General features: G+C 48.0%; 1 protein-coding gene across 4 annotated transcripts in view; it reads left to right on the top strand.

Annotated features, from left to right (window-relative positions):
• Positions 1-27,812, top strand: part of LOC137647089 (roquin-1-like) — a 91,158-nt gene that overhangs the window by 12,572 nt on the left and 50,774 nt on the right. For 3 of the 4 annotated variants that reach the window (XM_068380309.1, XM_068380307.1, XM_068380311.1), the window contains exons 2-5: positions 14,894-15,081; positions 15,778-15,967; positions 25,729-25,992; positions 26,194-26,369. In XM_068380309.1, coding sequence (XP_068236410.1) covers positions 14,920-15,081; positions 15,778-15,967; positions 25,729-25,992; positions 26,194-26,369 — 792 coding nt within the window. In that variant the 5' untranslated portion in view covers positions 14,894-14,919. The remainder of the gene's footprint in view (positions 1-14,893; positions 15,082-15,777; positions 15,968-25,728; positions 25,993-26,193; positions 26,370-27,812) is intronic. The other variant, XM_068380310.1, reaches the window with a different exon arrangement.

Raw genomic sequence — 27,812 nt, forward strand, 5'->3', positions numbered from 1 at the left:
CGATCTTTTTGCTTGATTTGGAATCCCCCTTGACTAACTCTTTGATTCAAGATGTCTGACCTTTCACAAGCCCCACCCCATAGACGATGTAGGTCTTGTAATAGGCGTGTTCCGAAGGCCTCGGTTGATCCTCACACCGCTTGTTCTGACTGTAGGGAAAGACCCTGTCAGTTGGAAGATCGATGTGAGGAATGCGCCGGACTTTCGGAACTTGAATTTGTTCGATTCCTGAAATATTCAACCAAGTTAGAGAGAGAGAGAGTTAGGAGGAGTTCTTCTCGCTCTTCACTTTTTTCCTCACCTCATGATCCTCAACCTTTTCCTCCCCCTGTAGTGGCTACCCCCGAACCTTCTATTTGTGCTCAACCTGATATGTCCGATGTTTTGCGTGCCATTCAGGCTTTAGGTGACAAAGTGGAATCGGTGGTTAGTGACCATAAGTCTCTTATGGCAGAAGTCAAAGAACTTAAGGTCAAAAGTGCAGTGGGAGGTGATAGTGCCAGTGCTGTGCCAAGTGCTAGTGTCAGTGCGGTGCCAAGTGCTAGTGTCAGTGTCAGTGTGGTGCGTGAGGGTACTTCTGTGCGTGCCAGTCGTCCTCCCAGTCCGGGACCTCTTGCAAGCTCCCAAGCCCAGGGGAGAAGCAATGTCGAAGGGCAAAAGGGTTCGGTAGGCCTTGATCGGCGCACAGAAGTATCCTTGGTGGTTGCGGGCGTGTCTTACAGAGACCGTCACTCCCACCCGCAGACGATTGAGCCCGTCTTTTACTCGTCTGCAGAAGAAATGTCAGGGAGAAAACGCTGGACTCAGGTCTCAAGACCTCTCAAACGCAAAGTCCAGACCTCAAGAGTTCTACAACCTGGTTGCAGTCATTGGATTAGCTCTGACTCTCCGCAGTCATCAGGTGACTGCACACCTCCTAAGAGAGGTAAGGTGATGCCGCAACAGACCTCATCTTCTGTTAAGGCTTTGCCTCAGCAGACCTTAGCGTCTGTCGACCCCAAGATGACTTTGCTGCAGTCCATGCAGTCACAGCTTGCGGTCTTAATGCGTGAGTGTCAGGCTGAGAAGGTTACACCTCCTCCTGCGATCGCTCCGCCTCACCGCAGTCCAGTCTGCCAGGCGTACGAAGTTGAGGTTCCTCAGGATACCTTACCGCGTACTGAGTTGCCAGTTACCAGCGGTGTGCAGCAACCTCCGCCTTCCTTAAGGCAACCTCAGCAATGGGAGCAGGAGTCTTATGCCTTACTTCCTCCGCTTCCGCTTGCGGTTCCACCAGCGAGGCAACAATCTCTTGAGGTACGACAACCTCTTCCATCCATGAGGCAGCCACCTCAGCACTCGCTGCAGCGACCTCAACCCTCCTCAAGGCGAGAGCCTCAACTCCTTAAGCTAGCACCTCAGGAACCTCAACTCGCGAGACAAGAACTGCGTTCTGCGCAGCCGCTACCTCAACTCTCGCAGCTCACACCTCAGGAACCTCAACTCGTTCCTCAGGAACCTGCTACTGCGCATCCGCAACCCTTACAGCAAGCGCAACTCTTGAGACAAGAAACTCATGCTAGGAGTCAGCCACCTCAACCCATGCGCCTACCTTCCTCTACTCTTCTTGACCAGTCTTTGCAGCCTGAACCTCAGGTTTTAACTCAGCAACAGAGACTTGAGGATGAAACCACAAGCGTTTATGCACCCGCTTGTTCAGATTCTGCTGTTCAGCATACCACTGTTACATTACCTCTCACTTCGCTACACTCTGGTGATGAGGTTTCTGAGGAGGAAGCTGCGCACCTGGATCCCTCATCAGACGTGGAAGAACCCAAGTCTTCTCCTCTACCCATTGACTTTCGTAAGGTCCTGGCTCTTTTCAGAGAGGTATACCCGGACCATTTTGTTTCTGCTACCCCCCGCTCTCCTCCATCTGAGTTTTCGCTGGGCATGCAACCTGTTAAGTCAACTTATACTAAGCTCGTCTTTGCTAGGTCATCTAAGAGAGCTTTAAGAATATTAGGGGAGTGGTTGCAGTCTAAACAGCAACTAGGGAAGACTTCCTTTATGTTCCCACCTACTAAGCTCACTTCTAAGGCGGGCGTATGGTATGCCACAGGAGAGGAACCAGGCTTGGGAGTCCCTGCCTCTGCCCAGGCTGACTTCTCAAGTTTGGTCGACTCTCCTCGTAGATCAGCAATGAGGCGCTCTAAGGTTTGCTGGACCTTCTCCGATTTAGACCACTTCCTAAAGGGTGTATTTCGTGCCTTTGAGATGTTCAATTTTCTAGACTGGTGCCTGGGGGCCCTGAGCAAGAAGACCTCCCCTGCGGACAAGGACTCGGCCATGCTTTTAATGTCCTGCATGGATAAAGCAATTCGGGATGGGTCTGGCGAGCTTGCTTCAATGTTTGTGTCAGGAGTTCTTAAGAAAAGGGAGCAACTTTGCACCTTTCTTTCTTCCAGCATCACACCTTGTCAAAGGTCTCAACTCCTTTTTGCTCCGCTTTCTAAGTTCTTGTTTCCCGAAGAGCTTATCAAGGATTTGTCTGCGGCCCTGATTCAGAAGGACACTCATGATCTTGTGGCCTCTTCAGCTCGTAAGACTAAGGTTGCTCCCTCAGTTCCCAGGACTTACCGCACCCCAGTGGCTGATACTCCTGCTACAAGGTTTATTCCGCCCTTTCGTGGCAGAGCCCCCAGCCGAGGAAGCTCCCGTCCAGACTCTTCCAGGAGCAGGTCTAGGAAAGGTCCCAAGACTTCAAAAGGCAAACACTGACTCTCCTCCTTTCCAGACAGCAGTAGGAGCCAGACTCAAGACCTTCTGGCAAGCTTGGGAAAGGAGAGGTGCAGACGCCCAGTCTGTCAGGTGGCTAAGGGAGGGTTACAGGATACCATTCTGCCGCAAACCCCCTCTGACCACTTCTCCCATCAACCTCTCTCCCAACTACAAGGAAAAGGACAAGAGGCTAGCGTTGCACCAGGAGGTGTCGCTCCTGTTACAGAAGAAGGCAGTGGTTATAGTCCGGGACCATCAATCCCCGGGCTTCTACAACCGTCTCTTTCTGGTGGCCAAGAAGACAGGAGGTTGGAGACCGGTGCTGGACGTCAGCGCGCTCAATGCTTATGTCACCAAGCAGACGTTCACTATGGAGACGACGAAGTCGGTCCTAGCAGCGGTCAGGCAGGAGGACTGGATGGTCTCGTTGGATCTGAAAGACGCTTACTTTCACGTTCCTATTCATCCAGACTCCCAACCTTTCCTGAGATTCGTTTTTGGAAAGGTTGTGTACCAATTCCAAGCCCTGTGTTTTGGCCTAAGCACAGCTCCTATGGTGTTTACGCATCTGATGAGGAATATTGCAAAATTCCTCCACTTATCAGACATCAGAGCCTCCCTTTATTTAGACGACTGGCTGTTGAGAGCCTCCACGAGTCGTCGCTGTCTGGAGAGTCTCTACTGGACTTTAGACTTGATCAAGGAACTGGGTCTGTTAGTCAACTTAGAAAAGTCCCAGCTCATTCCCTCCCAATCCATAGTTTACCTGGGAATGGAGATTCGGAGTCAGGATTTTCGGGCTTTTCCATCGGCCCCAAGGATAAGCCAAGCCCTAGATTGCATCCTGAGCATGCTGAAGAGGAACAGTTGCTCGGTGAGACAGTGGATGAGTCTCACAGGGACCCTGTCATCATTAGCCCTGTTCGTCGAGTTAGGGAGACTCCACCTCCGCCCTCTCCAATTCCATCTAGCAGCTCATTGGGACAAGGATTTGACGCTCGAAGCAGTCTCTATCCCTGTCACCAAAGAGATGAAGACCACTCTCTTGTGGTGGAAGACCAACCTCCTTCTCAAGGAGGGCCTATCGTTAGCGATTCAGACCCCCAATCTTCATCTCTTCTCGGATGCATCAGACTCGGGCTGGGGCGCGACCTTGAACGGACAGGAATGCTCGGGAACGTGGAACAGGGAACAGGAAACGCTCCACATCAACTGCAAGGAGCTACTGGCAGTTCATATGGCCCTAATGAACTTCAAGTCCCTCCTGCTAGGCAAGGTGGTGGAGGTGAACTCCGACAACACCACAGCCTTGGCTTACATCTCCAAGCAGGGAGGGACCCATTCGAGGAACCTGTACGAGATAGCAAGGGACCTCCTCATTTGGTCAAGAAGTCTAAACCTCACTCTAGTAACGAGGTTCATTCAGGGCAACATGAACGTCTCAGCAGATCGCCTAAGCAGAAAAGATCAAGTCATCCCCACGGAATGGACCCTTCACAAGAGCGTGTGCAACAGACTTTGGACCTTGTGGGGTCAGCCTACGATAGATCTGTTTGCCACCTCCATGACCAAGAGGCTTCCTTTGTACTGTTCCCCAGTTCCAGACCCAGCAGCAGTTCATGTGGATGCTTTTCTGCTGAATTGGTCCCATCTCGACCTTTACGCATTCCCACCGTTCAAGATCATCAATAGAGTCATTCAGAAGTTCGTCTCGCACGAAGGGACACGGCTGACGCTGGTTGCTCCCCTTTGGCCTGCAAGAGAATGGTTCACAGAGGTACTACAATGGCTGGTCGACGTCCCCAGGACTCTCCCTCTAAGAGTGGACCTTCTACGTCAACCTCACGTAGACAAGGTGCACCCAAACCTCCACGCTCTTCGTCTGACTGCCTTCAGACTGTCGAAAGATTCGCTAGAGCTAGAGGCTTTTCGAAGGAGGCAGCCAGTGCGATTGCCAGAGCAAGGAGGGTATCCACTCGTAGAGTCTACCAATCCAAGTGGGAAGTCTTCCGAAGCTGGTGTAGAGCCAATGCAGTTTCCTCTACCAATACCTCTGTAACCCAAATAGCTGACTTCCTATTACATCTAAGGAATGAGAGATCCCTTTCGGCTCCTACGATTAAAGGGTACAGAAGTATGTTGGCTTCAGTTCTCCGCCACAGAGGTTTGGACCTTTCTTCCAACAAGGACCTTCAAGACATCCTTAAGTCTTTTGAGACTTCTAAAGAACGTCGTTTACCCACTCCAGGCTGGAATCTAGACGTAGTCTTAAGGTTCCTTATGTCTCCTAGGTTCGAACCTCTCCAGTCAGCTTCCTTCAAGGACCTTACCCTCAAGACTCTTTTCCTCGTCTGCCTTGCAACAGCTAAAAGAGTCAGTGAGGTTCATGCCTTCAGCAAGAACATTGGGTTCACATCCGAATCTGCAACATGTTCTTTACAGCTCGGATTTTTAGCTAAGAATGAACTTCCTTCACGTCCTTGGCCTAGATCGTTTGAAATTCCTAGCCTTTCCAACATGGTAGGTAACGAGCTAGAAAGAGTTCTTTGCCCTGTCAGAGCTCTGAAATATTATCTTAATAGGTCAAAACCTATACGAGGACAGTCAGAAGCCTTATGGTGTGCAATCAAGAAACCTTCGATGCCCATGTCCAAAAACGGAGTTTCGTATTATATAAGGCTTCTGATTAGAGAAGCCCATTCTCACATGAAGGATGAAGACCTTGCTTTGCTGAAGGTAAGGACCCACGAAGTGAGAGCCGTAGCCACTTCGATGGCCTTTAATAAGAACCGTTCTCTGCAGAGCATTATGGATGCAACTTTTTGGAGGAGCAAGTCAGTGTTTGCATCATTTTATCTTAAAGATGTCCAGTCTCTTTACGAGAACTGCTACACCCTGGGACCATTCGTAGCAGCGAGTGCAGTAGTAGGTGAGGGCTCAGCCACTACATTCCCTTAATCCCATAACCTTTTTTAACCTTTCTCTTGAATGCTTTTATTGTTGTTTTTTGGGTTGTTACGGTAGGCTAAGAAGCCTTCCGCATCCTTTTTGATTTGGCGGGTGGTCAATTCATTCTTGAGAAGCGCCTGGGTTAGAGGTTGTGTAGAGGTCCTTTAGTATGGGTTGCAGCCCTGTATACTTTAGCACCTTAGAGTTGATTCAGCCTCCTAAGAGGAACGCTGCGCTCAGTAAGGAAGACGAACTTAATAAAGGCAGAGTAACGGTTCAAGTCGACTTCCTTACCAGGTACTTATTATTTCATTGTTATTCTGAAATAACTGATTATATGAAATACGGGATACTTAGCTATCCTTTAGTCATGTACACTGGTTTTCACCCACCCCCCTGGGTGTGAATCAGCTACATGATTATCGGGTAAGTTTAATATTGAAAAATTTTATTTTCATTAGTAAAATAAATTTTTGAATATACTTACCCGATAATCATGATTTAATTGACCCACCCTTCCTCCCCATAGAGAACCAGTGGACCGAGGAAAAAGTGAGGTGGTGTCAACAAGAAGTACTGCAGTACCTGGCCACAGGTGGCGCTGGTGAGTACACCCTCTTCTAGTATAGTGATAGCTGGCGTATCCCTCCCGTAGAATTCTGTCGGGCAACGGAGTTGACAGCTACATGATTATCGGGTAAGTATATTCAAAAATTTATTTTACTAATGAAAATAACATTTTTCCGCTTTCTGACCTTCCTCTGAAGCTCCTGTTCGATTGGCCTCTTCCGAGAGGCCGTCGAGTAGTATAGTAGGCCCTTTAATTGTTGGTCAACCCCGGTCCTCGAGAGATGGTGTTGCTTTCCTTAGCAAAGCAGCCCCCACCTCTCCTCCTGGGTGAGGCCATGTGTCTTTCTCCTTTTGTTCAGGTGTGGTCGTCCTTGGGGCTTCCGGGTCCTCCCTCCAAGGACTTCTTGCTGCAGCTCATCATCCGTGGTGCTAGTGTGCAGCCTTTGTCGACTTCGGAGGTGGATCCTCTGTCGTACGTTGATGTAGTGGTGTCTGGGGTATCTTCTGCTGGTGCTGCCGACACCCCTACCTCTTCAGACTCTTCAGCTGTTGCTGCCGACTGCGCTTCCCCCGTTCTTGATCATCGTTTGAGGGTGAAGCAAAGTCTTATCTGTCTCATGAGTATTTCTCCTCGGAAGACGAGTTCACTCACAGAGACTCCTCTGCGGAGGACTGCTGCTTCTAAAGGTCAGCTAGTTGATCCACCGGCCCCCAGATGTCGTCATCGATCTCGCAGGGCTTGTCCTCCACTTGGCCTTAGCAGTCTCCCCTCGCCATCGGTAAAAGGCTAGAACTTTCTCTACTCATATAGAGTTATGAACTTACCTGTCCCCAGTCAGAAGTGATACCTCCCCCATGGAACGTGGTTCGAGTTCTCAGGTCTCTTAAGAGACCTCTCTATGAACCATTACGCCAGGCAACAGATCGTCACCTGACTTGGGAGACGGTGTTCCTGCTAGCTTTGGCTTCGGCCAAGCGAGTCAGCGAACTTCATGGTCTCTCATACGACATCGCCTATTCTAGGGGATGGGGAGAGGTAACGTTCAGCTTCGTCCCTGAGTTTATTGCTAAGACTCAGAACCCGGGAGTAGCGGATCCTCGATTTGACTCCCGGATTTCTAGTCTCTGTACTGTAACAGATGACCCAGACCATCTCCTACTATGCCCAGTAAGGAGTTTAAGGCTGTACCTTAAGAGAACAGCTGCAGCCCGTCCTCGTGTGCCTGCACTATTCGTTAGCACAGGAAGGACCAAGAGGAGGATCACCAAGAACACCATCTCAGCATGGATTCGCTGGGTTAATGACCATGCACTGAATTCAGACCCTCCTCCGTCACGTCATCCCAGAGCTCATGATGTCAGGGGCATAGCTACGTCCCTGGCCTTCAAAAAAAACTACTCAGTGATGCAGGTTCTTCAAGCTGGAGTGTGGAAGTGTCAGAACATGTTCACATCCTACTACCTGCAAGACATGACCCACAGGAGACTCGATACGTTTTCTATCGGTCCTGTGGTGGCTGCACAACAGCTGGTTTAAAACCTCAAGCTCCTTATTGGACAAGTAGCAGAAGGTTGAGGCCATTGTTACCCGGTTTTAGTCTGCATGAATGAAAAGGTTTGACTGGCCCTTATTCTTTTCTTCATCATCCCCTCTCTTGGGGAAAGCAGCATCCTGGGATCTCGGCAATTGTGACCTCAAACCACTGCAGGTAAACCATGCTCCCTTGTGTACCTAGTACAGTATTAAGATTAATACTGTTGCGTCCCCATACCGTGATGAGTTGGTATTGGGAAAGTCCTGGTGCACAGTTTTTCCATCTGAAGAACTCGGAATAACTTTACCAGGACGAGTCACACTTCTACATACCTTCACACACAGCTTGCGTAGGCCGCGAACCTTGCGTAGCAAGGTTTTAGTGAGGCGTAGGGACTCCTTATTCCTTGAGTGCTGACACACTCAGATAAGGAGCCCCCTGGGTAAAGCCAAAAAGCCAGATTGGCTGGGACTTCCACCCTTCCAAATGGGCGAGTCACCCCTATTAGGGTGGTTTGTATTCCAGTTACGGAACAAATGACAAATTCGTAGATAATTTGTATTTTTCCTAACTAAACAAACCTTTTTAGCTATTTAACCAAACTTGCCCGTCAGCCCTATCCCCCTTGAATTCCTACCTCCAAGCAAAGTGAGCTCAATCACAGGTGTGAGAGGGGGAGTGGTAGCAAGCTACCCTCCCTACCCCCCGCTAACTAGCGGTGTGGGTAGTTAACCCTCGTTAAAAATGAATGGCTCGTCATTTCAGCTACGCCGAAAGTAATACCCACATTAAATAGCTAAGGTTTGTATAGTTAGGAAAAATATAAATTATCTACGAATTTGTCATGTTTCTTCCATCAGAGATGGTTCCAGCTCGCATGCGCTACCCCAGCAAGCTGACGAGGTTAGGCAGAACGATCCAAGTGAGCGCAGTGACCCTCCTTCGATGAGCGCTCCATCTGCTCGCCCTTCACCTTTACAATGTTCAAGAGTTGGTTCACGGTATAAGCGTTTGTCCTAGGGACGTTCGCATAATAGCGTTACGCGCTCACACCATAAAGACCGTAGGTCATAGGGTTCTAGGCGTAAGTCTTCTAGGAAACACCCTCAATCTAGGGTAAACCGCTCAAGGTCAAGAGCTTCCCGCTCAAGAGCAAGTTTCACTTCACGCTCCTCCTCCAGAGACACACGAGCTTCGCGCTCACAATCACGGACATCACCCTCGCGATCACGATCACGGGCATCACGCTCGTGATCACGATCACAATCTTCGGGCTCACGATCACGGTCTTCGCGCTCACGATCATGAACTTTGTACTCAGAGTCTCACGCTCAGCACTTGTGATCAAGACGATCATGATTGCGAGGCAAGCATTCTAGATTGCGAGCTAGAAGCTCACGATCGAAAGACCGTCACTCTAATCAATCACGATCTAAGCGTTCTAATCGCTCTAGGTCGAGTAGACACTCTTCTAGAGGACATCGTAAACGTGGGCGCTCTCCATGCGCGCATGGCACTACATCTGACCCTCATTCCAATCGACCTTGGACTGGACTAGGAAATGAGATTGACCAACCCTTAGAGAAGCCTCTGTCAAGTCTACCTCTAGCACCTTTCAAAGCCTGGGGTGTTTTTATGAAGCGTTCGCCTACTCAACGCCCCGCTATCAGCTCTACCGCACCCAAATGCTCTCCCACCCAGCACGTTACCCTACTCAGAGGCTCCCAGCTCCCCAATCTTAAAGTGTGCAGAGTGTTCCTTCAGTACAAGAGCTGCAGAGGCCTTCTACTTCTTGCTTACCCTCAGTTGCGCGTGAAAAGGGACTTCTGCTTGCGTTTTGCGCTCCATTGAGCGCGAATCTGTGGATTCCGCCCATGAGCCGCGTGCATCCACTTGTTCTTGCGAGTAAAGCGCCTCCCCCAGCGAGCCCAACTGCTGAACAGGTGAGCGTCTTGCGGACTGAAGCCACGGTTTCACGAGCTAGTGAGGATCCAGCTCCTCCGCTACTAACAGCTCTAGCGACAGGCCAGTCCCCTTTCCAGAGGGCTTTGAGCAACCTCCCAACAAATACGCTAACATTCCTATCTCTCTGATCGCCCAGTGTGCATCACCAAAGAGCATCTCATGATGCCTAAGATACTTCCTTCACATGAAGCCAGCCCCTTGGAACAACTTCATAAGAGGCGGTCTCCTCCTCCAGGAATCCCTAAGGAAGCTTCCAACTTGTCTCGGGCTGGAGAGCTCCCTTCCTGGTTTGACACCTTAGTTTCCTCTCTGCAAAAATTGCTGAGGTTGCCCGTTCCACCTGCCCAACCTCCTCGTCGTCCACGAGTAACTCCTTGTATATCTCTGGACAAGTCATCCTTGTTCTCGGTGGGTGCGCCTCCTGATCCGAGGAGAAGGTCTGCTCACAGTTCTGTTCCTTCGGTGTTTAGATCAATATCACCTCGACCCAACACTAAGGAGATACAGGGCTTGGGAGGTGACCCACCTACCAGACCTCTCCCTTTAACACCGGTCAAATCAGGTGACAGGATGGCGTCCAAGCAGAGATGGAGGATGAAGCGTGTAATGCCACCACACGAGATACCATCCATCCGCGTACTAGCAGAGACCTTGGTTCTCCTCAGGAGACTACTATCCACCTTTTTTACCCCAAACCCATTGAAGTTTTTCCGCCGAATCAATACCCTGTATCTCTCCCTCTCGAGGAGGAAGAGATCACAGTTCCCGAACCACAGAAGCCTAAGGAACCGCAAGTTTCTTCAGAAACTACGGTCCTGGAGAAACACTTTCCTCCTAGGAAGGAATCTAAAGATTACAAAACGGTTCCAAAGAATTCCAAGGCGAGGGAAGCTCGGAGACAGGAACAGGCGAAGGGATCTCCCAACGCAGGGCCATCTCAGGTTCCAGATGATGACTTTGACCTACCCCAGGCTTTCTCAGATGAATTTCTGAAGGTAGACAAATTCGGGGACACGGACAAAGAATTCCTCCGTAAAGCAGCGAGTCTAAAATTCTACTCTGAAGCCGAGCGCAAAGAGTCGGAACATGCCTTCTGTCAGGTCCTTGCGTGCATGAGGACCTTCAACAAGTTGTCGGATCCCTGCTCTGCACCACATGTAGGTAAGGACTTGGTTCTGGATCAGATCCTTGGATCCCAGAAACCACCCAAGACCAGTGCAGCTCTTCCCTGGTGAAAAGGTCTTGAAGCAGCCAGAAGAAAAGCGCGCTCTCAGATAGCAGGCACCTCTAGCTCTCTCAGATCTCTCAGAGCAGGGTCTTTAACTCGATCTTTGCCACTTCATTTTGTACTCCAAAGGAAGTATTATGAGATCCAGGACGATCCTCGTCCTACCCTGACTCTAGACCCGTCAGTGGAATCTCTCACACTGAACGTTCCACTGCAGAGACTAGCTTCCTTGAGAGCCTCTCTTTCTGCCTCAGAGCTACTCAACATAGAGTGAGGTGCGACGTATGCCATGCAGGCATACTTCCAGATCCCAATCCATCCATCATGAAGAAAGTATCTAAGGTTCATACATGATGGAAGACACTATCAATTCAAGGTTCTCTGTCTCGGTCTCTCAACAGCACCCCAGGTCTTCACCAGGGTGTTCGACCTAGGGTCAACATGGGCTCACAAGAATGGCATTCTCCCAAGATACCTAGATGACTGGCTAGTTCTGGCAGACACGAAGATGACCCTTCTTCATCGTCGAGATATGCTTCTCAAGTTTTGTCAGGATCTGGGGATCATGATAAATCTCAAGAAATCATCACTGCTTCCATCACAGAGAATAGTGTACCTCGGTATGTTAATAGACACCGTCATACAAAAAGCCTTTCCATCAGACGACAGAGTACACAGACTGAGAAAAGTGGCTCGTCCCTTCCTCGGACGAGAAGACATGGTTGTGCCTCCTAGGCCATCTAACCTCCCTGATCTGTCTTGTTCCCAACGGTCGCCTCAGGATATGATCCCTTCAATGGCATCTAAGTCCCCATGGGACCAGCACACCGGGTCCCCGGACACTCTTGTGCTAATGGGCAAGGAACAACTAAAGAATCGACAATAGTGTCTGGCAGAGGAGAATCTCTGCACGGGCCAAGATCTTCTTGTCCCTCCTCTGGATTTGTTGATTTTCACAGATTCATGAGAACAAGGGTGGTGGGCACACTTACTGCACCACAAGCTCTCAGGCCTTTGGTCCGAATGTGAAAGGTACTACCACATAAATCTCTCAGAGATGAGAGCAGCCTTCCTAGCTCTCAACCAGTTTCAACAGTTGCTGGCGGGTGTTGATGACTGACAACACCACAGTAGTCGCTTACATAAAGAAACAAGGCGGTACCTTCTCACAGCAACTATGCCATCTTGCAGTAGAGATACTAAGATGGGCAGAAGATCATTCGGTAACACTGTCAGCTTGCTTCATTCCGGGCAAAAGGAATATGCTCGCTGACAATCTGAGCAGAGCGACTCGGATAGTGGGTTCCGAATGGTCTTTGAATCCTCGGATAGCCAACAAAGTCCTGACTTTGTGGGGTTCCCCGATTGTGAACCTGTTGGCAACACCCCTCAACTCCAGGCTCTTGCTTTATTGTCCCGCAGTCCCGGACCCTCAGGCTCTATGGCAGGATGCATTCCAACAACGGTTAGACAACATCGACGTGTACACCTCTCCCCCGTTTTGTCTGATGAGAGGCTTGCTTAACAAGACCAGAGCATCCAAATATCTAATGGTGACCCTCATAGTTCTGCTATGGCATCATGCAAAATTGTTTTTGGACCTTCTGCTACTGGTAGTAGATCACCTGAGAAATTCCTCCACGTCCAGATCTACTCAAATAACCACACGCCAACCTATACCACAAGAATGTCCAGTCGCTTCGACTTCACGCCTGGAGACTATCCAGTGTCTCCTCTCACAGAGAGGCTTTCTGCAACAAGCTGTGAATTGGATGTCCAAACATCTACATAAGATCTCCATGGCTGTGTATCAGGCCAAGTGGACAGTCTTCTGTGGTTGGTGTCGTAGAAGGGGTATCTCTCCCCCCGATTCCACTATTCCTTTAATAGTGGAGTTCCTTATTTACCTTCGAGAGGAAAAACTCCTTTCAGTTTTGGCGTTGAAAGGCTATCGCCCAGCCTTAAGCCTAGCCTTTAAATTGAATGGAATAGATCATTCCTCTTCATTGGAGCTTTCTGTATGTGTACGAAGTTGTGAAATCACTTGCTCCCAGTTGGAGATTAGACCTTTTCCTTGGAACGTGGTTCTTGTCCTGAGGTCCCTTAAGGGTCCTTACGAACCACTACGCCATGCAACGGACCATAATGTCACTTTTATGACGGTGTTCCTACATGGTCTCTCGTACGACATTGTCCATTTAAGGGGATGGGGGGGAAGTGACACTCGGCTTCGTCCTTGAGTTTATTGCCAAGATTCAAAATCCATTGGTCACGGATCCTGGATTCAGGGCCTTCCAGATAGCGAGTCTCCGTTCTGTAACCAATGATCCAGATCAACTGGTACTCTGCCCGGTAAGGAGTTTGAGATATTATCTTGAATGGATTGCAGCAACAAGGCCCCAGCTTTCAGCCTTATTTTTAAGCTTCGGCACAGCGAAGAGGAGGGTCACCAAGAACACGATCTCTTCTTGGATTCGTAAAGTCATAGAGTTTGCTCTCCAATAAGACCCTCCTCCAACTCGATGACCTAGAGCTCATGATGTCGGTCATAAGCACATCCCTGGCACTTAGGAGAAACTACTCAGTTTCTCAAGTGTTATAAGCGGGTATGTGGAAGCAGAAAACGACCTTCACCGCCCACTAACTCAAAGACGTGACCCACAGAAGACGATACTTTTACTATCGGCTCGATACTTTTACAATCAGCTCTGTGGTGGCTGCACAACCCCCCTGTGCTGAAGTCTCTCAGACTTCTTCTTCCTGCATTTTTTGTACTCTGACCACTGCAATGCATGCCACAACCTGCACTCGTCACAGGGGTTTGACTGCGAACAGTGATGCCCCTGCACAAAGGGCACGAGATTCGGGTCCATGTCCTTATAGCTCATAAACCTGCCGCGATTGCAGCCAGGCTTATTGGGGCAGACTCGCACGTGGGGCATCCATCACAGGCAAACAACAAACCCATTGAATGGAAAAGAACAGCCTAAGATATAGAGACGGAGAGAGTACAGTACGTTAGTACTGCTTGGCGACTGAAGTCAAAGTGGGTACTTAATGGACTAGCACCACCTCATTACATGTTTAATCAGCCTAGTTCCCGCTTCACTGAATCATATTCCTATTAAAGGATGAAGATTTGCTTTTATTTAAGAACAAATTAGTTTTAGAGAGGTTTGGATACAAATATTTTGTTTTAAACTCTATGCATTATCAGGAACTTTGATTGAAAGTCGTTCCATATTCAAAATACAAATTGCAACATGTGTAGATTAGAGTAAAATTTAACTTTATAGTATGGAACACATATTGTACATATAAGAAACCAGAGATGTAATCATGAATCCAAACTATTCTTATTTTAGAAGAATAATTCTATCAATTGTGTCCCTTTCGCATAGTTCATCAAAGTTCAGATTCCACAACAAATTACAAGCATCAGTAGAAAACAATTCAAAATACTCTTATTTTTATCTTACTTTTATTTTGGAACAACTCCATATATAGTAAATAAAAATGAAATTTCTGTTGCCAACAATTCTATTTTAAAAGCTGGTGGAGTAAGAGTAGTGCAAACACTTAGTTACAGTACAGGGGCCAAACATGAACTCTGCAAATTTTTTTTTAATTATTTCAAGAAAATTTATTGAAAATATTATAAAAGAAAAGCACAAATACAACATAAAAACTAACAAATATTACTCAATGACTCTTTTACAAATAATGGCAGAGTACTGTACAAAATGCAAAGTAGTCCCAATTGATGAGTCACATATTGAGAGAGAGTAAACTTCACTGCACAAATTTGAATCAAAATGTTGAGAAAGGTGAAATAATTTGCTACAAAAGAATCATTCCTAAAGTCCATAATTACCTTTCTTTTCAGGCAAGCTGTAGCATGATCCTTGGAGTATGCCGATCCAGGCCCCTCAGTGGACCGAGTTCCTGTCATGTCCCATATGTTGCCATGAGTTTGATGGTGGACAGCGTGGACCTGTCAGCCTCGGATGTGGACACACCGTTTGCCGAGCTTGCCTTGCCAAGCTCCAGCGGAATCAATGTCCTTATGACCAGGTGAATAGTCATTTGTTTTATTGTCATAAAGTATTTATAAATGCTGAAAAATAGATATGAAATCGTTTTTGTTTCTTTAAAAATATTACAGAGGTATGTTATTTTGTTTTGTGTAATATTAATAGAATTCATGAACTTTGTTATCATTCATGAGATTGTTCTAGGAAGTTTATTGTATCCCATCTTATCAGTGTTTTTTTTTTTTTATTTGCAACAAATTAATGATTTATGATTTCCGAGTATTCAGAAAGATTATATGTCACCTCCTGTACAGTATTTTTTTTCTGTAATTGTAACCATATTGGAAGGTGTTAACAAGAATTTTTGTTTGAATATAAGATCATATCTTCTCTATTGAGGTTTTATCTCTGGTAAGATTGTATTTATTTCCTTCTTATGAGGTTTATTTGCTAGCTACCCTGTTTATGATCATGAAGAGAGTCTCTCCTTGCAGTGAGCTATAAAAGGCACATTGTTGATAGTACTAAAGGTTTTGTGCTGTATTTCTTCAGCCCTGTTAATTTTCCTATACAATACATTATTACATTAGGGTTTTATCCACTTAGTTCTCCAACCTTTCTAACTTAACCTTCTTACAATATTCATCACTGGTCTAAGAATAGATTCCATTAGTGTCTAGAATATGACAAATTACATTATGATTCTGCTGATCTAATTGATTTTCATTGATTGCAGACTGTGATGAGGTTAGAGCTTGACCAACTTCCAGTCAATGGTGCTTTACTGTCACTGGTGGGGGCTGGGACGACTGTGGAGGAAGGTGACTCAGCCCCACCTCCACCTGTACCCCCAAGTCATGCCCGAAATTATTTTATGGCTGTCAAGTGCATTAAAGATTTGGCACTGTTTCTCAAACCATTTTCAGGTAAGTGGAAATTTATTTATATTGAGTAGTGAAGTTCTTGTTTTTATGGCCATGTAATCTTTTATAATAAGTGACTAGAAGACTTTTTCCCATATGGTTTCTAATGGGAAAAAAATATTCCCTAATGATTCCTGGAAGAAACTGCATAATTCATTTCTTCTGAGGCATTGAACCTGATAGGGTAGATTTTTTAAGGCAAGTACAGTACAGAGTAATGTTATGTATACTTCCCTCTGGTGTATGTATGTGATATTGTAGATATATGGAAGGTTCCTTTTACTTTCCTGTCAATCCAGCTTCATTGCTTACTGTATTTTACTTTTCATCTGCTCTCTTTGGTCTTCTCTCATAGCTGCCTAACCTCTCTTATTGTACCTTGCTCAAATTTTCACCTCATTGAAAAATAAATTCTTTTGGAAAGCCTTATCAGATTCTTGGAGTAGGACTCAATGGTGTTATTAGACTTGTTTATATAAGTAACAATGGTGATGAGAATAATAATGATAGAAATTATAATAATTATAAGTTTTATTGAAAGTAATTGCTTCCTCAGTGGCATTAATTTTGCAAGGAACTTTTTCTATGGTTCTTGTTTTATTTTTCTCTTCATTACTGCATTCTGCTAGTAACTTGGAAGGGGACATATTTCATGAGAAAGGGAATCGAGACCATATCATTCTTAATTCTTCTTCTTTAATATATCAGTACACATTATAAGATTACAGATGTTAAGTACAAAATAAGTCTTTGCTGTAGATCTCTTTCATAATGGATTTATGTACTTAGTAACATTCATCTTAAATACAAAATTTCAAAATCTGTAGAATTAGGTATAAAAAGTACTTCAACTCCACTGGTTTCGAGCCGGGAGAAGGTCTTCTGCTCATTTTCAAAGGATTTTCGAAGGATTTTCTTATACCTGATTCTACAGATTTAAGAATTTTGTGTACATTACATTAAGTGAATTTTACTTGGTACATATACTTACTGTGAAAGTGATCTACAGCAAAGACTTATTTTGTACTTAATATCTGTACAGTACTTTTATAATGTGTACTGATATATTAAAGAAGAAGAGTTGTTCCGTAACCGAAATACAAACCACGCTATTTACATTGGGTTTACCTTTTAGCGTAGCTGAAATGACGAGCCAATAGTTTTTAAGGAGGGTTAATTACCCCCGCGCTAGTTAGCGGGGGGTAGGGGAAGGGTAGCTTGCTACCCCCCCCCACACACACACACCGGTGATTTGCTTCATTTCACTTTTGGCTCCGGCGATGAACAGACGTGTCTGTCCATCGTCCTCGTTGACAGCCTTTAATCTTTTTTCTGCTTTTTCTCTACAGCGTGTGTGTGTGTTAGAAGTTGACCACCTTTATTATTGCTATGCGTACGTGCCCTGGAATTGCCGGCCGCCCTTGTGGTACCTTTATGTCGGCCACGGATACGGATCCTCACACCCTTTGCCCGCAGTGTCGAGGCCGACGGTGTGATCAGGAAAATATGTGTATTGAGTGAGGGAGTGGTCTGCCTCCCAGTGGGAGAGGTTTGGCCACCGGTGTAAGAAGAAGTCCAAGAGAGACTGTTCTCCTTCTGGGGTTGCCTTGAAGGAGGAAGGTTCTCGGGACTCTTCTTTCGTCGCCCAAACCTCCTCCGAAGCTCCCCCTCGTTCGGCTCCTAAGGAGAGTCGGCCGAGTGGTAGCGCAGGCCCTAGTTCTGTTTCTCGACCTTGGGTGGGGGGAGAGGGCGTCGCCTCCCATAGCGGGGCGGTTCCCCCTCCTCCTCCGGGGGAGGTTATTGATAATTCACTGTCTAATGATGATCTTTTACAGATTTGGGCTTCCCTGGGGCTTAAGGGCTTGCCCTCCAGGGTTGCCCTGATTAACCTTGTCCAGTTGGGGGCCGCCGTTAAGCAGTCGCCGGTGATAGCAGAGGTAGACCCTCTGTCTATCGTCGACGTCGTGGTGGCAGAGGCCTCCGACGAGGCGGGGCAATCCTCTGCAGGTGCAGTTGAGGATGTTGGTGCTGACGGCTCTCCTTCCCCTTCCGTACATCCTTCGAAGGGGGAAGGGAGTCCTACGGGCTCGTCTGCTGTCCAGCTTCCCTCTAAGGGGAGTGCCTTGACTGAGACTCCCCTTCGGAGGATTGATGGTCCTGATGATCTTCCTCGTGGCTGCCTTCGCCGTAAGGCTCACCGTCCGCTGCGTCGCAAGGGCCTCCCATCCCCTTATAAGGGTGTTAAGAGGTGCCTTTTTGGATCTTCTTCTTCCGAAGGGGACTCTCCTCGTCGTATTCAGCCTACAGCTCCAGCTTCTTTAGACCTCTCTGGGGATCGGTCTCCTACTCCTGCTAGAACTTCACCTTCTGGGGACCTCGTCACCCGACGGGCAACGGTCCCTTCGGGGCAAAGGGATTCTTCCCTTACACGTGCAGTGTTAGCGCACAGGCGCTCTCCTGCTCGTCAGCGCTCTCCTGCTCGTCAATGCTCTCCTGCTCGTCACCGCTCACCTGTTTGCCGGCGCTCTCCTGATGTTCGCCCTCCTTCTCACCAGCGCTCTCCTGAGGACATCCTTCAACCTGTTGTTCCTGAAGAGCGCTAAGCGCGCCAGCGTTCCCCTGCTCGCCCTTCTGCAGTGTTCTCCTGTGGTCTCTGAATATCCTGCAGTCCCTGTTGGGCACCCTGCGCGCCATCAGTCTCCTGAGTGCTCTCGCAATCCTCAGCTTGTTCCTGCACAACATCGCCCGCGTTCCCCAGCGCGTGTTTCTAAAGCACATGTTCGCCCACGCACCTACGCTCTTCCTGTTCCTGTTCATGAACGCGCTACGCCGACTGTTCCTTCACAGGATTTCACGCGTCGCCCTCTTGCTCGCCAGTGTTCACAGACGATTCTACAATCGCCTGCTCGTCAGCGTTCTCCTACGCGCCAGCGTTCTCCTACGCGTCAGCGTTCTCCCACGCGTCAGCGATCACCTGAACATCGGCGATCTCCGGATCGCCCGCGTGACTTACCGCCTGCGCGCATGCGGTCTCCAACGCGCCGTCGCCCAGAGATTCTGGAAGGACATGGTTCGCCCTCGCGCGATCGTTCGCCTGCGTGACCTACGCGTCACCATGCGCCAACGCGCCATCGCTCGCCTGCGCACCAGCGTTCGCCAGCGCACCACCGATCGCCTGCTCGCAATCGCTCTCCCTCGCGCTACAGGTCTCCTGACCAACGTCGCCAGCGGTCTTCGGAGCGTTCTCACTCGCCCACGCGGCAACTCGTTCCCTTGCCATCGCACCAACGCATTCGTTCGCCTGTACGCCCTCGCGTCCACTCGCCCGCGCGACCGCTCGCCTGCGCGCCCGCGCGACCACCGTACGCGTCGAATTTCACAGCCAGTGATAGCAGCAGGAACGCGTGTTCCCAGACAGCGCTCTGGATCGCCTCCATCTAAACGCAGGACTGTTGTGCAGGACAGGGAAGACACTTCAGAGAGGTCAGTGCGTCTTTCTTCCCCCCTTTCTTTTCAGGCAGGTCCAGTGGTGTCCACTCCGAAAAGATCGCCAGATCCCTTTCCCTCCAGCGAGGATTTCGGACTCTGTGTCCGTGGAACAACAGATTTGGTTTGGTCCTCTGATGCGGGCGTTAGTGAGGGTAATGAAACCAGCACTCGCCGATCAGGGCAACAAACCAACGGCTGCCTCACCTACGCTGAAGAGAAAGAGAGGAGTGGACTTCGTGGTGACTTCCCCCAGGGCGAAGTTGGTTCCTAAGAGGTCTGTCGGGAAGGCCCCTTCCCCTGCTCGAGCGTTTTCTCCTTCTTCCGTGGACGAGGCTTTTCCGTCCTCGGGTGAGTCCAGTGAAGCGATAGTCTTCCCCTCAGCACCAAGGGGGGAGCCTTCTCTTCATGGAGGAGAATCGTCTCGTGCGGAAGATGCTCTTCGAACCTCTTTGTTGGGATCCTGTATCCCTCCCAGGAGGGAATCCAAGGACTCCAAGACCATCCCGAAATCATCTCCGAGGATTCGCCAGGAACCCGCGGCTCCCCGGGGGAACGTCCACGCTTCACCCCAGGAAGAGATTCCGGGGACAGGAGACTTAGCTGCCAGCCCGCAAGGAGGAGATCAGCAGGAATCTGAACATGCCTTCTGGCAGGTCCTGAGCCTGATGAGACAACTCAACAGGGTCATGGACCCCGTGATCGCCCCCCGAGAAGGCAAGGACACTATCTTGGACGAAGTGTTCGACGTTCGGAAAGCCCCTAAGTCCAGTGCGGCTCTGCCCTGGTCTCGGGGTCTGAAGAGTGCCAGAGCCAGGGCCAACGCCCAGCTCGCGATTCTTGCCTCCTCCAGTCGTTCCTCTGCCGGGAACAAATTCATCCCTCCTCCTCGTCTCCAGCAGAGGAGGTATTTTGAGATCTTGGGTGAGTCCAGTCTCGCTCTTCCTCTCCATCACTCCGTGGAGGAGCTGGCGAAGGGAGTTCCCCTTGAGAAGCTCTCTGCCCGGCAGGTGTCGTTCTCGGCGTCGGAGATCCTGAGCCATGAGAAGGTCGCGAAGTGTGCCATGCAGGCCACTTCGTGGTTGGATTTTTTACTAGGAACTCTGGGCATCCTATTGTGCTCCGAGGACTTGTCTAAGGAGACCAATAGGAAGGCCCTGGAGACCTGTGGGCCAACTCGGTGTTGAAGCAGCGCGATGCGGTGACCGAGAGATTCCATCCGAAGGTCCCCGCCGTGGATGTGTGTAGGCTCAGACATGCTTCCCTTCTTGGGGAGAATCTGTTCGAGCCACAGGACATGGAGCGAACGGCTGAGAGGTGGAGGAAATCTAGCACGGACTCCCTCCTCCATAGGGCCCTTACAGCTCGGCCCTATAAGCCTCCAGCTCCGCCGCAACAGCAGCAGCAGCCTCGTAAGACTCCGAAGCAGGCACCGGCAGTTAAGAAAGGGGTGTCTAAGCCCCAGCCCTTTCCAGCCAAGGTCAAGAGGGGCGGCAAATCCTCCAGGGGAGGCAAGACTCCTAGGGGTAGCGGCCGCGGCCGCAAACCCTAGGGGTGGCAGTCCCCCTGCGTGTCCACCTGTGGGGGGATGCCTTCAGCGTTGCGTCCGCAGGTGGCAGCAGCACGGGGCCGATGCTTGGACGGTCTCAGTGATCGGCCAAGGCTATCGTGTCCCGTTCACAACATCTCAACCTCCCCTGACAGCGAATCCAGTGTCGTTGAGCTCCTATGCCACGGGATCGGCAAAGGGGCTGGCCCTTCGGGCCGAAGTCGAGACATGCTAAAGAAGGGTGCTCTCCAGGAGGTCGTCGACGGCTCCCCAGGCTTCTTCAGTCAACTCTTTCTTGTAAAGAAGGCGTCTGGAGGCTGGAGACCTGTCATCGACCTCTCGGCTCTGAACGGGTTTGTCAAGCAAACCCGGTTCAGCATGGAGACAGCGGATACGGTCAGACTTGCGGTGAGACCACAAGACTTCATGTGCACACTGGATCTAAAGGACGCGTACTTCCAGATCCCAATCCATCCGTCTTCCAGGAAGTACCTAAGATTCTGCCTAGACGACAAGATCTACCAGTTCAAGGTGCTTTGTTTCGGTCTCTCCACAGCTCCTAAGGTGTTCACCAGAGTGTTCACCCTGATTTCATCTTGGGCGCACAGGAGCGGCATTCGTCTCCTTCGTTATCTGGACGATTGGCTGATCATAGCAGACTCGGAGTCGACCCTTCTTCGGCACCGAGACAGGCTTCTAGGTCTTTGCCAGGATCTGGGGATCGTGGTAAACCTCGAGAAGTCCTCTCTGCAGCCGTTCCAACGACTGGTTTATCTAGGCATGCTGATAAGACACCAATCTCCACAAAGCCTTTCCATCAGACGACCGGATAGCAAGGCTGAGGAGGGTGGCGGAACCCTTCCTCAGGCGAGAAGAGCTCCCCGCCCAGTCGTGGTTGCGTCTCTTAGGTCACCTATCATCCCTGGCTCGTCTGGTTCCAAACAGCCGCCTCAGGATGAGATCCCTACAGTGGCGGCTCAAGTCCCGGTGGAATCAAGGATCCGATTCTCCGGACATTCTGATCCCGATGGGATCTTTGGAACGGACGGACTTGTGGTGGTGGCTGGTCGACGAGAACCTGCGGAAGGGAGTGAGTCTTCTCGTCCTTCCCCCGGAATTGACTCGTTTTCGGACGCGTCAAAAGAAGGGTGGGGGGCGCATGTTCTGAACCAGAGGGCCTCAGGCCTTTGGTCAGAATCAGAAAAGTGCCTGCACATCAACCTGCTAGAATTGAAGGCCGTCTTTCTGGCTCTTCAGCAGTTCCAACGGACCCTGGCGGGTCACTCCGTGGTAGTGATGAGCGACAACACCACGGTAGTGGCTTATATCAACAAGCAGGGAGGCACTTTTTCGCAGCAGCTATCCCATCTTGCAGTAGAGATTCTGAGGTGGACCGAAGTCCACTCGATAACACTATCAGCTCGCTTCATTCCTGGCAAGAGGAATGTGCTCGCCGACAGTCTGAGCAGGGCCTCGCAGATAGTGAGTACCGAGTGGTCTTTGGATCCTCAGATAGCCAACAAAGTCCTGACTTTATGGGGTTCCCCGACTGTGGACCTGTTCGCGACAGCGTTGAAGTTCAAGCTGCCTCTGTACTGCTCCCCAGTCCCGGACCCCAAGCCACTCTGGCAAGATGCTTTCCAGCAACGGTGGGACAACATCGACGTGTACGCCTTCCCACCGTTCTGTCTGATGAGAAGGGTGCTCAACAGGACCAGACTATCGGTCAACTGTTCGATGACTCTGGTAGCTCCGCTATGGCATCACGCGGAATGGTTCCCGGACCTTCTGCAGCTCCTGACGGAGCTCCCGAGGGAACTTCCTCCACGACACGAGCTTCTCAGACAACCCCACTCCGACGTCCCTCACAAGGCCGTGGCCTCGCTTCGGCTTCACGCCTGGAGACTATCCAGCGTCTCCTTACGGAGAGAGGCTTTTCGCAACAGGTTGCGGAGAGAATGTCTCGTCACCTGCGAAGGTCCTCTGAGGGAGTCTACCAGACGAAGTGGAGAGTCTTTTGTGGTTGGTGTCGTGGGAGGGGTATCTCTCCACTCGATGCCACTATTCCAGCAATAGCGGACTTCCTCGTTTATCTACGGGAGGAAATGCGCCTTTCTGTCTCGGCATTGAAAGGCTATCGCTCAGGCTTAAGCTTGGCCTTCAGGCTGAAAGGCGTGGATATTTCTTCCTCGCTAGAACTCTCTCTACTCAAACGTAGCTATGAGCTTACCTGCCCCCAGTCGGAAGTGAGACCTCCTCCTTGGAACGTGGTTCGGGTCCTCAGGGCTCTTAAGAGACCTCCCTTCGAACCATTACGCCAGGCCTCCGATCGCCACCTGTCTTGGAAAACGGCTTTCCTACTCGCTTTGGCTTCGGCCAAGCGGGTTAGTGAACTTCATGGTCTCTCGTACGACATCGCCCATTCAAGGGGATGGGGGGAGGTAACGTTCAGGTTCGTCCCTGAGTTTGTAGCCAAGACTCAGAATCCTGGAGTGCCGGATTCTCGGTTCGACTCTTTCAGGATCGCGAGTCTCCGCTCTGTAACAAGCGACCCAGACCAGCTGCTACTATGTCCAGTGAGGTGTCTGAGGCACTACTTGAAGAGAACGGCTGCGGTCCGTCCTCAAGTGCGAGCTTTGTTTGTGACCACAGGCAGGACTAAGAGGAGGGTCACCAGGAACACCATCTCAGCTTGAATTCGAAGGGTTATCCACCATGCCTTGAATCCTGACCCTCCTCCGTCACGTCGCCCTAGGGCACATGATGTCAGGGGTGTTGCTACGTCCCTGGCCTTCAAGAGAAACTTCTCTGTGACGCAGGTACTTCAAGCTGGGGTCTGGAAGCGTCAGACAACCTTCACAGCCCACTACCTGCAAGACGTGACCCACAGGAGCCTTGATACGTTTTCTATCGGTTTTGTGGTGGCTGCACAACAACTGGTCTAACCTCAGGCTCCTTTATGGACAAGTAGCAGTAGGTTGAGGGCGTTGTTACCCGGTTTTAGTCTGCGTGAATAAAAGAGTATGTCTGACCCTTACTTTTTTCTTCATTCTCCCCTCTCTTGGGGAAGCAGCATCCTGGTCCTCGCATAGCTGACCTTGACCTCTGCAGGTAACCCATGCTTCTTTGTGCTCCTAGTATTAAGCTTAATACTGTTGCGTCCCCCATACCTTGACGAGGTGGTATTGGGAACGTCCAATCCTAGATTCCTATCTAAAGGTCTCAAGGTCAACTTCATAGGACGAGTCACACTTTCCTCCACACACTACCTATGTAGGCCACTCGTTCCTAGCGATGCAAGGAACTTGTGAGGTGCAGGGGCTCCTTTGGTCAAGTGCTGCTCACTGAGGGATTGAGCCCCCGGGCAAAGCCGAAGTCAGTAAGGCTGGGGACTTTCCACCCTTCCTAAGGGGTAAGTCACCCAATGTAAATAGCGTGGTTTGTATTTCGGTTACGGAACAAATGACAAATTCGAAGATAATTTGTATTTTTCCTAACCATACAAACCTTAGCTATTTACACATATTTGCCCGCCATCCCTGGCCCCCAAGTCAAGTCCTACCTCTAAGTGAAGTGAAGCAAATCACCGGTGTGTGTGGGGGGGGAGGGGTAGCAAGCTACCCTTCCCCTACCCCCCGCTAACTAGCGCGTGGGTAATTAACCCTCGTTAAAAACTATTGGCTCGTCATTTCAGCTCCGCTAAAAGGTAAACCCAATGTAAATAGCTAAGGTTTGTATGGTTAGGAAAAATACAAATTATCTTCGAATTTGTCATTTTTGAATGATATGGTCTATTACCTTTCTCATGAAGTATGTCCCATTCCCAGTTACTGGTGGAATGCAGTAATGAAGAGAAAAAGATGAGAGCAATAGAAAAAGTTCATTAAAAATTAAAGCCACTGAGGCAGCATTTACTTGAAATAAAACTTGTTTAAAAGAGGGTCTACTCCCAAAATACAATAATTATTGTAATTACAATAACAACTTCCACATTGAGATACTACCGCTAGAGAGTTATTGGCTCCTATGACTGGCCAGACAGTACTACATTGAATCTCTCTCTCTGGTTACGGCTCGTTTTTCCTTTGTCTACACATACACCGAGTAGTCTAGTCTATTCTTTCCACTTTCTCCTCTGTCCTCAAACACCTGACAACACCGAGATTATCAAACAATTTTTCTTTGTTCAAGGGGTTAACTACTGCACTGTAATTGTTCAGTGGTCACTTTCCTCATGGTAAGGGTAAGAGAGACTAGCTATGGTAAGCAATTCTTCTAGAAGGACACTTCAAAATCAAGCTTTTGTTCTTTGTTCTTGGGTAGTACCATAGCCTCTGTACCATGGTCTGCCACTGTCTTGGAGTAGAGTTCTCTTGCTTAAGGGTACACCCGGGCACACTATTTTATCTTATTTCTCTTCCTCCTGTTTTTTTAAGTTTTTATTCTTTATATATGAAAGATATATTTTAAAGTTGTTACTGTTCTCAAAATATTTAGTTTTAGCTTTATTTGTTTATTACTTCTCTTGTAGTTTATTTATTTCCCTATTTCCTTTCCTCACTGGGCTATTTTTCCTGTTGGAGCCTTTGGGCGTATAGCATCCTGCGTTTCCAACTAGGGGCGTAGCTTAACTAAAGATGATAATAATAATATTGTAACCTAGAAATTTTTGAGTCAGCCATGGTAATCTTTATTCTTTTTCTTCATACTGCATTATGCTTCCTATTAGGGGATAAATGCAAGTCCTTTTTTTCAGGTTCAGGATCAAATGGTTCAACATCGCTTCTGTCTAGACCTATGCAGCGTAAGCTTGTTACCCTTATTAATTGTCAATTGGTTGAAGATGAAGGCCGGGCAAGGGCTGTTAGGGCTGCTCGATCCCTTGGCGAACGGACGGTCACAGAACTCATTTTACAACATCAGAATCATCAGCAACTATCAGCCAATTTATGGGCAGCTGTGCGTGCCCGAGGCTGCCAGTTTTTGGGACCAGGTAATTTCTCAAACTTTTGTATTCTGTTAGGTATAATACTGTTCTCAGAACAGGTAATGTGATGCCTGATGATCTTATAAAATTGTATTGCAGCCAAAATGCATGTTATTTTTGCAAGAAAACTTTTTTCTTGGGTATCAGGAATTGTTTTTGTATATAGTTAGTATAGTTTTGATTTAATTGGTATTTCTCTTTTCTCAGCAATGCAAGAAGAAGTGTTGAAATTAGTGTTATTGGCTCTGGAAGATGGCTCGGCTCTTTCCCGAAAGGTTTTGGTCATGTTTGTGGTACAGAGACTTGAACCTCACTTTCCACAAGCATCTAAAACTAGTATAGGACATGTTGTACAGCTTCTCTATCGAGCATCTTGTTTTAAGGTAAGAGTCATGATATTAGTTTACATTAAAGATGCCTTTCACCACCTCTTTTAGAACTATGAACTTGTAAAAACAATCTACATTGGTACGTTCCTTTTTCACTTTTCACGAGTATAAATCGATCAGGGAGTCAGTCTAATAAATGTTATTTTCATAATTGAAGTCCATTAAGGGGAAGAGGAAAGAAACTAAAAGGCAGGTAGTAAGGGTAAAATTATTTAAGAGAAATAATTATAATCTGCAGATAGAGAAAGAAGAGAAAATGCTTAGGATGGCAAGGTGACTGATGGAAGATGGAAAATATGTTAAAGGTATAAAATATATGAATGATGAACATGAAGAAGGAATAGTGGAATAATGGGAGAGTATTTTGATGGTCATTTGTGTGGAGAGAATGAATATAAACAGGATGTTGGTATGTTAGAAGAACTAGTAGAGAATATAACATCTGAAGAAATTAGAATAACCATGTTGAAGATGAGAAGTGAAAAAGCCCAAGGCCTTGAGGAATAAGTGATGAAAGAATATAAAAATTTTATTGGGAAAAGTCTGATATTTGTATGTAAAGGAAAAATGGCCCGCATTACAATGTGGAATTTACAGTGATAAGGTTGCTTGAAGATGCTATGAAAATATGGAAAATGAGCTGGGTGAAAGGCTAGGAATAGTAAATATTAGTTTGATTCATTTCAAGTTGATACTGTAAATAAGTCAACGTATAAAAGAATTTGAACTATTAATTTTCTCTAGCAACATGATTATGCAAGGGGAAGGCAGAGATGTATGGGTAAGTGAGGTATATTTGTTGGAAATTACACGCAAATATGTAATGTTTAACGTTTGTGTAATAGATGTTGTAGACTATTAATACATCATGTTTTGGAATTTATGTTTATCAATACGGTTTTTAAGGGTCCATGGGAAAATTTATAAGTAAACAAATTTTTTATTGTAAAAATATGTTAGGGTACTGTATACAATACAGTTTTTTAAATATTTAACTTAGCCGGTGAATATATAATAGCTGCTGCTCCAGCGGCTCGACAGAAAACACACACAAAAACTCGCGAGCGATCGCTATGAAGGTTGCGGGTGTGCCCACCAGCGCCAACTATCGGCCAGATACCGCATATACATGTAAACAGACCCAATTTTTTCTATGTCGGCCTTAACGACAAGACGTATCAATACTCGCTGTATAACCTGGAGTTTTCTCAACATATTTGGTGAAGTACTTCCTTTTAGTTTGAGCTTTCGCAGTGCAGGTGTTTTATCTTCAACTTAAATCTTGAACTCATTTTTGGATAGATTTAATTTTTGATGACTTTGGATTGTTTTTTGGACTTTCTTTGACTTTTAAATGGCCGACCCTTCCCTTAGTACGGAAGTGTGTTTTAGGCTTTTAGCAATTATCTTATCACGTTATAAATTAATTATAGATTT

The sequence above is a fragment of the Palaemon carinicauda genome, chromosome 9, assembly GCF_036898095.1.
Source record: "Palaemon carinicauda isolate YSFRI2023 chromosome 9, ASM3689809v2, whole genome shotgun sequence".
Taxonomy (NCBI): Eukaryota; Metazoa; Arthropoda; class Malacostraca; order Decapoda; family Palaemonidae; genus Palaemon; species Palaemon carinicauda.